The sequence below is a fragment of the Cornus florida genome, unplaced genomic scaffold (genome assembly GCF_030987335.1).
Source record: "Cornus florida cultivar Cherokee Brave unplaced genomic scaffold, ASM3098733v1 CherokeeBrave_3.0.0_Hap2_Chr03, whole genome shotgun sequence".
In the NCBI taxonomy this organism is placed as follows: domain Eukaryota; kingdom Viridiplantae; phylum Streptophyta; class Magnoliopsida; order Cornales; family Cornaceae; genus Cornus; species Cornus florida.
Genome location: NW_026775573.1, coordinates 90,950,030 through 90,961,535, shown reverse-complemented (window position 1 = coordinate 90,961,535; position 11,506 = coordinate 90,950,030). Strand labels below are relative to the sequence as shown.

General features: G+C 35.3%; 1 protein-coding gene across 1 annotated transcript; it reads left to right on the top strand.

The window, feature by feature from the left end:
• The first annotated feature begins 1,668 nt into the window (after positions 1–1,668).
• LOC132298855 (dirigent protein 22-like) lies at positions 1,669–2,241 on the top strand. Its single transcript, XM_059795189.1, has one exon. It carries the CDS (start codon positions 1,669–1,671, stop codon positions 2,239–2,241), a length of 573 nt encoding a protein of 190 aa, XP_059651172.1.
• The last annotated feature ends 9,265 nt before the right edge of the window (positions 2,242–11,506 follow it).

Sequence of the window (11,506 nt, the reverse complement as noted above, 5' to 3'; positions counted from 1 at the left end):
GTGACAACTTTATGAGTGATGTAGTATTTGTGTACTAAAGTACGATAGTACCTATTACATGCTTATATATGTGATTTGAGGTTATGCAACTTGAGTTTTGGCCAGAAAAGTGACTATAACAGTTTTTTGTCTTGTAAACGCTCAAATGCTAGGGTTTCACAAGTGAAAAGCCTTATTGAGTTACGATTGTGATACATCTCGCTTGAACCATTGAAAATATCATTTGAGCAAGTGTACAATGGTGATACAATGTTGAGGGAACTATCTTCAGGTCTGTGACAATACAAAATTCCAATTTTGCCCTTCTTTCACAAATTCTGCAGAATGATGTGTAGTTGCTGCTGTTGATACTTAAAAATGGATTTTCAATCTTATCTTGTATAATAGTTTGAGTATTGTTGTAATACGCTCTTTTATATGTAATTGGTGAGCTGTGAGACCTTGTAGGGTCCAAGCAGGGTTGCTTAGGACAAGAGGAGTGCTGTTAAACACCAAGTAGAGCTAGTGTGTGTGTAGAAGCTGTGAAAACTAGTGTTTCATCTTATACAAGGGTGTGTGCAGAGAGTAAGACAGCTGAGTGTGTAACTACTTGCATATAACTAGTGGAGATTGCATTGGCTGTGGCCAAAAACTAAGGTTTTTGATCTCTAATTAAGAGAGATTTTCCTTATAAAATCCAGGTGTACTTATGGTTGAATGATTGAGCATTGTGTGTGTATTGAAAACACTAGAGTGTACTGAAAACACTCCTAGTGTTGAAAGAAGTTACGTTAAAGAACTAATTCAAACCCCCCTCTTTTTCTTCTCTTTGTTCATCAATACTGTTAAGCAAAAAACATATATATATATATATATATATATATATAAAATAAAAAAATAAAAAAATAAAAAAAAAAGAAAAAAAAGCGAGGTTCTTTTTGAATTTTAAAAGTTTTCCTCAAGGTCTTTTGTGAATTTTGTAGGAATTTAATCAAGGCAATTATATAATTATCGTTATCATAATTTGTGTGTAGAAAATGAAAATAATAGAAATTCAATAGCAAACAATGGGAGGTTTTTGAAATTCAAATAACATAAATCGCAGTGGGTGCAATTGCCTTCATTGGTCCCAATGTGGCTTTGCCACCGTCCAATTCATTATTATTGGTATGAGAGTGAATCAATCCTAAATTCAAGGCTATGCTATACGCAAAAAAAAAATCTGGTTCATGTCATGGTCGTTAACATATTTTTCGCAGTTAAGGTAAACGAGTAAATATGGTTCTCTGTTGCAAGCCCGACTGCCCGCGTGGTGTTAGAGTGCAGTAGGAATTAGTAGAAATTATATAGATTTGGAAGGGACAATATTATATATAATATATAGATTTGAAAGGCATCTCAACAGCTGCCCAGTAGGAATTTGGTAGAAATTATATATATGTAGGATAATATTATATGACAAATGATGTCAAAAAGGCATCTAAACAGCCGCCCAAAACCTTCAATTATGCAAATCCCTAAAATTAACTTATAATTTAAGAAGAAAAGGCTAAAACGTGGTAGGTTGACTGCTGTACTTAAATGTGCAATTTGTATATATAAATACATGTATATAAGCATATCCAGTCTACCCTAATTACACTCACAGACACACACAGTGACACAGAGAGAGAGAGAGAGAGAGAGAAGATGAGGAAGCTATCTATAGACCTAATGCTCTGCTTAGCGGTCATGGTGATGCCTATGGTGTATGGAATTGCTCAAGAGCCCAAAGCAGTTGAAGAGTGGTTCCAAAAGCTGAGTCTCAAGAAGGAAAAGGTAACAAAGCTTCACTTCTATTTCCATGACATAGTAAGTGGCAAGAACCCAACTGCAACGCGGGTGGCCCAGTCCAACTTCACTGATAAATCCCCCACCTTTTTCGGCATGGTTGTGATGATGGATGACCCACTAACGGCAGGGCCCGAGCCCACTTCCAAGATCATTGGTCGAGCCCAGGGAATCTATGCCTCAGCTGGATTGAAGGAGTTAGGTCTGCTTATGACCTTGAATTTTCATTTCACAGATGGAAAATACAATGGTAGCACTCTCGCGGTTCTAGGCCGGAATCCGGCACTGAATTTGTACAGGGAGATGTCCGTCGTCGGTGGGTCAGGTGCTTTTCGACTCGCCCGTGGAATTGCCACTGCAAAGACATATTGGGTTAATACTACCACGGCTGATGCTATTGTTGAGTACAATGTCATAGTTCTTCATTATTAGGCCTTGGTTGGATGACAACTTCTTAATTTGCCCTTGTCTTATATTTCATCAATTTTTTATGTTTTCAAAAGGGCCAGCTCCTTCAAATTCAGTCAAATAAGGTAAAGTGGATTCACTAAAAGAAATCCATTTTAAGTTGGGTATGTTTTGTTGGAATCTAGTATGCCATGCTTTTGTTGTATCTCTTGGAGTTTATCAGGGAGTTTTTGGACTTTTCAATCCTATTGTTTTTCTTGTTAACCTTCTTAGGCTTGTTTGGATTATTAATTTAGAAAGATCCCTCTACAATTTCTAATTTATATATGATACGGGACTCAAAACACAGGCCCTATGACTAATTTCATATGCCAAAGAGTCAAAGACTGAGTGGTCAAAAAGCAGGCACAATGGGTTTGCGGCCTGTCACACCTAAGGCCGAATATAGTTTGAATAGAAAACTAAGTTAGAAATAAATATTTTTACTTACCTAAATTGTCCTTATTATATTAAATAGCATAATAATAAAATAAATTTGTGTTTCACTGATCATTCTTCCCCCCATTATTTAGCTAATTATTGATTTCTTATTTTTAATGTCTAATTGACCTGTAATAAGGTGCATGAATAAAAATATATACAAGTTGAGAAATTTTATAGTTCAATAATTTTGTAAAGGAATGAATTTACCTATAATGCTATCAATAACTAAAAAAAACTAATGTAATAATATATATATGTATATATATATATATAAAAGGATGGACATTTTAAGTTAATACAGACCCAATAAACTAATATTTATTTGATTTCCATATCTAATGGAAAACAATGATCCATAGGAGAAGTCCTTCTTGATGTGCAATTCTCTCAAACCCAATTAAAAATAAAATAAAAAATAAAAAAAACAAATTGAAATTGTGGGTAAAATAGGAACCTAAAAAATAGTTGCTCATTTCAAGTGAAAATTTTATTTTTGCATGTCTTGTATATAGGAAACGTTTTGAGGGAAAATAGTTAGTTGCAAAAATCCTTCAATTAGACCCCCACTCTCTACCCCCTTTCTATTAATATCCACTTTCCTTCTTACCTTAATTCATTCCTTAGCCCCACGTCTCCGGTTTCATGGGCTTTTCTTTGTTTTGGGCCTGGTCAACATGGCCCTTGACATGGGTTTAGTAGCATGTTGACCGGATAGATCATTTTTCTTGGGATGGGCTTTTGAGCTGTGGGATACCTCCCAATTTTGGAATACGGGTTGATCAGATCCGTGCACAAAATAAAGGGATATCAAACAATTAATATTTAAAATAAGCACATAATACAAAAGGATAAATAAAGAATATATAAAATGCTGAAAGGAAAACTAAATTAATAATCTAATAATTAAATCCTCAGAATAAACTCCAATAAATAATAAATTCCTCTGATATCAATAATTATACAAAATACAACTCGGGAATCTATAGCATGTGGACCCCTAATAAAATCGCAACTGAAATAACAATAATAATTGTCTAAGTCTGAATACTAAAAATAAAGATATAATCATACGTAGATGAATGGAAGAGTGATAATAGCTGGTCTCTGCTCTGCACAAACAAGGTCTACTCCTGGTACTGATGATGACTTGAAAAATAAATAGTGGGTCAAGCCCACGAACAATGGCACCTTCGTCCTCCCTTCTATAAATAGAAGACATCATGCAACCATAAAATGGCCCCTTATTCTCTAGGAAAATTCACATTTGCCCAGAGATGCTCTCTCTCTCTCTAGAATTCTCTCTCTCTCTCTCTCTCTCCCTCCCCATATATATACACATACACATATACACACACACACACACACTCTCTCTCTCTCACACACACAAACACAAAGAACACACAATATTTCTCTAATCTCACACATACACCTCTTCCATCTCTCTCTAAACATTGAGAAAGAGATTCACCGGTCATCGAAGCCACGAAGAATAGAGCATGATCATTAAAGAAAGTGGGGTCACGATCTCTTCCTTTTCTCCTCTATACTCTGTTTAGATTATTTTTGCATTCTTTAGTTCATTATTGTTCTCTTTTTGTGCATTTTTACAAACTTTGAGATCATTATTTTGTTATTAATGTGACACACACACACACACACTTGCACACGTGTGTTCTACGACCACGGGATGATATTCTTATAATACCCCTAGTTTAAAAAAGAATATAATTGAAATTTTATTATTTATCTTATTGTTTTAGTTATTAATTTTATTATGTTTAGGTGCTTACGTGGCTATGTGGTTAGATGGTTTCATGTTTTATGTGAAATGGAATTAAGTGTTGTGTGGAATTATTTGTTAATTGATTTTGATGAGGTGTGTATTTAATTGTAAGTTTTATTTGCTAGATTAAATATGTATTTTATTTTAGTTTAAAAGGATGGATTGGAACAGGAGTAATGGATCGACCCAAAGGGGTCTCATGGACTATCTGAATGGAGTTGATTATGGGTACGGATATTTACCCATATATGGACGGTTGTATGGATTTATATGGTTATATACGTATATAAGGATATGGTATTATTTTTATCAATAATTATTTATTATTAATACTAATAATGGTAGTTTAGGTTAGTAGGTGATATATATAATTATAAACTACATATATATTTATTTATCACGACATTGTAATATTATGTATTATATTTTTTTATTTTTCTTTCCGGACTTAGTTTTCAATTAGGACTAGGGTTGGTTTCTGTTTAAACTATAAATATATACGATGGTCTGCAATAGGGTTTGAAAAACCCTTATAGCAGTAGTAAGGGACGGGAGGATACAGAGAGTTTTTAGAGAGAAACTGAGAGAGAAGAAGCTAGGGTTTTGGCCAAGGATTATAAGTCGGACCAAGGAGGAAGGTTAAGGGTTGTTCGAGGGTCAGAACCAGAGCAGAGGAGTTCTTGATGGCAGTCACGATCGCCGAAAAAACTTAGGAAGATGGCGACGAGGTTTTGATTTAAAAACCGCACAGGCAAGTTCTATTCGGTCTCTCACCCATTGGCCTGTGCTCTGTGCATATCTAGATGATCTATAGGAATTTAATAGGACATTAATTAAATCTTGTATGTGTAATATATGTTAAATTGATTATCTATTGTATGTTTAATTTTGTCTGAAATAATTCTTGCAAGTTTGGAAGCTCGTCATCTATTTTTAAAGCATAACAAATTGGTATTGTTTTAATCGTGGTATTAATTCCTACTGTTCTAAACAAGGGGCTGGGATTATACTGGATATATATTAGACTGTTAAGACCATTAGAAACCTTAACATAGATGAACAGAATCATCAGCAGTTGCCGGAAATGAAGCAGAAGACGCGTAGTAGGCAAAAAGGCGGCTCCTTTAGCAAAGAGGAGGCTCTTTGATAAAAGAGAAGGCTCTTGATTTGAAAAAGAAGGCACTTTGATAAAAGAGAAGGCTCTGGATTTGAAAGAGAAGGCTCTTTGATTTAAAATAGAAGGCTCCATGGTGCTTAGAGCTTGCTCTGTTGGTTAGAGAGCAGGCTCCCTTGTTTTCCCTTGTTTTGACGAATTTCGAAACTGTTTTGGGCACTGTTTTGGACGTGTTTGGGATTCTGAATTGTTTCAAAGACTAGACTGAGAATTTTAAAAGTAATTTCAAGGGATTTTAAACTCTCTAATTGCATAATTTGATCCGTAGAGCAAATGGAATAAATAGTATAAAAATAAGCAACCATGAACGCTTTAACGGATAGGAAGGACTGAATTGTGTAATCCTATTTTCAAAATATAACGGATTGTAGCATGGACCCTAAACATTATATTATGCTGTAATTGAACCCACAGTGCATAATTTATCTGTATATGCTAATGGTGTTCACCGTGTGGAAGTTTTAAGCAAATGTCGCACACGGTTGACGGTTGTAAAGTATTTAGTTGCCTACATTTATTTTAGCAACTTAGCTGACTGGAGTATGATTTTTAAAGTTGTTTTGGGATGCATAATAGGGTCTTATACATATTAGATTTTGTTATGTTTCCCCTGGATTTAATTGAAGAATTAATTATATATTTTTTGTCAATTGCATCGATGTTGGTCTGGATTTTAATTGAAGAATTAGTAAATTATATTCTGTCAGTTACCCGGATGTATACTAGATTTTGAATTGATGAACTATTAAATCTTGTCTCATCAATTACATGGATGGATTCTGGATTTTAAATTGATGAACGATTAAACATTGTTTCGTCAATTACATGGATATTATTATGGATTTTTAGTTGATGAACTGTTTAAATTATGTTTTTATCAACTATATGGATGATGTGGATTTTATTTGATGTACTGTTTAAAGTGTTGCATCATTTACAGATCATATGCATTATATGCACCGGCATGGGATGGTGGCATATGGAGGGACGGATTAGACCAAAACGTTAATCCCTACCCATTCATACATACGGAATGGATTAACTAAAAGAGTTAAATCCTACATGGTTTCATGTCCTATCAACTAAAATAGTTAAACGACATATTGGATGGTTGTCTATATTTTTGTGTTAGGAAGGATAGGGATTTAATTGAAACTGTTAAATCCTAATTATATGTCGTGTCTAGATGACGAATAGTTGACCGACACAACATTGTATTTGGATGGAATTTATATATATGATTATGGTACCGCGATATAAGCTCGAGTCTCATAGTCAACGGTTAGGGAGCGTATACGCAGTAGGATGCATAGCTGGCTATGTTGGTTGGGGTATACCCTATTAGGCTTAGGTAGTCATGCCCACTCAGCTGTGTTTTGCATGTTGCCTTCTATTCAGGTTGAGACCCTCATCATAGTCCAGTGAGAGTCCTGTTGTGACGGCCCAAGTTTTGTAAACCCGGTGTGTCAGTGATGACCAAAAGATGACCCGATAACGGATCCGAAATGCGGAAGCAAAAGGTGAAACAACGGTCTCTAGAGATACAATGCATCTCTAAGACACCAATGTGACCCTCAATGAGGTCATGGAACCTAAAGGAAAACAAATGCGGAAGTGTCGTTTAAAAAACGGACAAAAAGGAACCTAAGGGCAAAATGGTCATTTTCCAAAAAAAATGGATTCAAGTGCTATCGAGCACACCACTGAGAAGACAATGAAAAACTAATGATGATGGACTCAAGAATTTCATTATCCGGATTCCGGACGAAGGAGAAACGACAAAACAAAGAAAAACGAGCAATAAAGCTAAAAGGGTAAACTGGTAATTATTCAGAAATATCTAGGTGTAACCGAGGACACCGTTGGATAGATAATGAAAAATTAATCAATTTAAAAAAAAAAAAATCACTTGATTTGGAGTCCGGATGAGGGCGAAAGGTCAAAAACAAAATCGACGTTGCTGCGGCCCGACGAAGGCCGTGACAGCTACAGTACCATCAACGCACTACTGCTGCAACTGAGAGTAAAAACAGGCATCTAAACGGACTTTTCTGGAAAAACTCAAAGAAGAAACCCCCTCTAAAATCAAGTTTTCTACCCATTATGGGGACGGAAACCAAAAAAATGCATCGTAAAATGTCCAAAATAGCCTCAAGAAAATCAGGTCTAGAGGTCAAAAATCGTTCCAAGCTACTACCCAAAGAAAGGAAATGGGGCTTTGGAAGGTTTTTAAATTCCCTAAATTGAAAATGCAATCTTAAAATACACCCACAAGACCCCCGGAAGTTTTGGATCGGTCGTCACGCTTTTCAAAAAAAAGTCTATGAATAGTACCAAGTATATTTGCACTAAAGTCGGCAAAAACCTGGCAGCAGTGATTTTTCGGAAAAAAATCGATTTTTGAGGGCCAAGATGGCAGTTTCTGGAAAAACACAAAGAAGAAACCCCTTTCAAAATTGAGTTTTCTATATGACTCTCGAGGAAAAATGAAAAAAACACATTTTGAAATACCCGAAATTCCCCTAGAACAGAATAGGGTAAAACTCCCTAAAAATGCTACTTAGAGTCTTTGTTTCATCAAGGACGGTTTTGTTTGCCAAAGTGAGCATGCAAGCATATGTAATGTGATAAACTAGATGTGTTGCAATGGCCTATGGCCTCATGGCATGTCATATGCAAAATAGAACCCTTCAATGAATTAATCCACATATCTTCCATAGGCAACAATGAAGTTCAAAGTTAGCATACGTTTCACATAAGTATCTTTGGCCCTTGGCCTCATTACAACCACATTCTAAGAGTGTCAAAAGATGCACTTAAGTGCACATTACATAACTTAGACAATAAGTACAAGTTTTATCAAAGTAAGCAAAAGTAGGACAAGATATGCTAACATATGCATATTCTATGTCATCAAAATATACTTCAAGAACTCTAGTGAGTCTAAGAATGCTGTGCATCCCACACTAAGGCTTCTTTACCTGCAAAACACCCATTAACTTAGGGGTGAGTAAACAAGTTTACTCGTATGGAATGCATGGGTTTATCTTTGTACCAAGTTACAATCCAATACCATTTAATTCATGCTATCGAGTGACAATAGAACTTTCAACATAACACAATGAGATGTAATTTTACAAAGTTAACAACTTGGAATTTAATTGCAAAATCAAACCAAAGTGGATACTTGGACGTTACGCCGGATCAAACCGACAATGTGGTTACTTTAGGGTTACTAGCCCATGGGTAACCTCCCTATGTGCGCACTAGACTTGTAGAGGGACTTTCCCCCGTATTAGAACCATGCCCTAGCCATAGTCATAACAACGACATCCCCAAGTTTCCAAAATCAACATTTTGTGCACATTACATATATGTATCAACATAATATATATATATACAATGTAAAGCCATCAACATGCACAAATCAATTTTGGAAACACAATACATACCCTAATTTCTCAACTAAAATGGCATGAAGAATATTGAATGATCATTATGCTATTTGCCACTAATTACAACAATATCATTCAACAACAAGAACATAACCTCACAAGTATGATATAAGTTTAAAATCATAATTTAAACAATTTAATAAAACAACTAAATTCTCTAGATTTCACTTCTCATCCAAACATGCTCAATTTAATATATGTTGTAGTACATGTCATGGTTATTATATAAATCACTTCAAAACTTGATTTAAGTCATGGGAGCATATAAATAAAAATTAATTAAATTAATTCATTAATCCCTCTAGATTTTAAAACAACTCTAAATGACCTAAAATTAACATAAGTTATGAATCAAGCCATGGTAATGTTATTTATCAAGTCTAAAGTGAATTACATACAAGTCACAATTAATCATTTATTTCTCATTTTAATACAAGACAAACATATAACTTAGATATCACTATAGGAACAAATAAAATCACTTGGAAGATAAATGATAACACCCCCTACCTTAATAGAGAATTGAATCTCTATAATCCAAGCAACCATGCTCAAAATGGAAAACAAGTTTAGGGTTAATGAAGAGGGGAGTGAGAGGAAGCTTTTGTCTTCCAAGGTTTTATATCTAAGGTGAGTGGAAGGAGGCCAAAATGAAGAAAAAAGCTATTAACCAAGCTTTTCTCCAATGGTGGCTAGGTTATGGTTCTTGAAGACAAGTGAAAATGAAAATGATAAAGTGTAAAATGGTGAGTGGAAGGGCTAGAAATCCTCCACTCACTATGTGCTCTTACACTACCTCTTTCACACACATAATGCAAGACTAAATGGTGAACCTACACTTGTCATGAATCTATGGTTCATTCTTAGGCTTAATCTCAAGCCTACACTTGTCATCATCCTATGTAAACTTCCAAGACTTAATATTGAACCTACATTTGTCAACCATCCATGCCAACAAGTGTACCAATCCTAGGCCAACAAGTGGGTGAATCTCCACCCTCCACATGTCATCATCCAAGGCATCAAAGTATTTCCACACAAATGTCAACAAGTGGACCAATGAGAGTGTGACACTTGTCACACTTTCCGAAAATTGCAAACAAGTCCTTTTTGAAAATATCTTCCAAATTAAATTGCAAAATGGTCCCTAAGACGAAAAATAATTACTTTACTTAACTACTCAAAAACCCATCAAGTTATGGATAATTACAAAAAGTCTTGTCTTCATGGTTTTTACAAAGAAAGTAAGCATTTAATATGCATTTCTACAAAAGTAAAAATGTAGATGTCATGGAATTTAAATACCATGAATACATGCAAAACTGGAATCAAATCCGAGCACAACAAGTAAGGTTATGCAAGGAAAAATGAAAGAAACGGGAAAAAGACGAAATAGGGAAAAGACAAAATAGGAAAATGACGAAAAAAGAAAATCGCCAAAAATGGAAAAGGAGGAAAAAGGCCGGGTCATTACACCTGTAGTGTGGATATATATATATATATATTTTTACGGATTATATAGATATGGTTGAGACATCTAGGATGTATCTGCGTATTGGGTCTCTATTTGGATTGTAATTAGAATATAACTTGTTCGTGGGCCTGACCCACTATTATGTTTCGGGTATTGGATGGTTCCAGTCTTAGAGCTTGTTCGTGCTGAGCAGAGACGGTCATTCATTCTTCCGATTGCGTAGGACTGCTATTTATTATTTAGTTTTGGATTGCCTTTTTTAGCTTAGTTTTTCTTCAGTTGGGTTTTGAATAGGGGTCCACCAGATGGATTCCCAGGTTGTATTAGAAATGGAGAAGTTGAATGTATCAGAATAGTTTCTTATTTATAAAATTTATTCTGAGGTTTCAGTTTCTGGATTATCATTTTAGTATTCTTTTCAGCAAGTTCATTTATTCCTGTTTATCTTAATTGTATTCTGTATTCGTTTATTGCTAATTGGTTTGATATACTCAGGTAATCGAGCGTGGGCCTGGCTAACCCGTATCCGGAAATCCGGGGGTATCACAGTTGATATCAGAGCACTCTAGGTTCAAGTGTCCTTAGGAGTGTTTTTCGTTATAAGACTTCCGCGTTGCGTCTCTTAAAACTTAGAGCCATATTAGGATTCGTTGTACTCTATTTACGGTTCGTTAGTTGGAGTGGATGTCAATTATATTCCATAGTTATGGAATGGTTGACACTAGGAGGAGGATTGGATTCAAGGCGAAAGCAATGAAGACCCAAAGGAGTAAAGGAGTACATTGTCAAGTTATTTGCCAGAAGCAGAACTTGGGATCGAAGGTTTAGTTTCGAGGTTGGCATTACTTAGAAAGTATCAGCCAAGGAAGGATTAAGGGGTAGGTTTTAGGTCACCGCATATCGGGGCTAACACAACTTCA

Coding starts and splice junctions, on each gene's coding strand:
- LOC132298855 (XM_059795189.1), top strand. CDS start 1,669: ATGAGGAAGCTATCTATAGACCTAATGCTCTGCTTAGCGGTCATGGTG.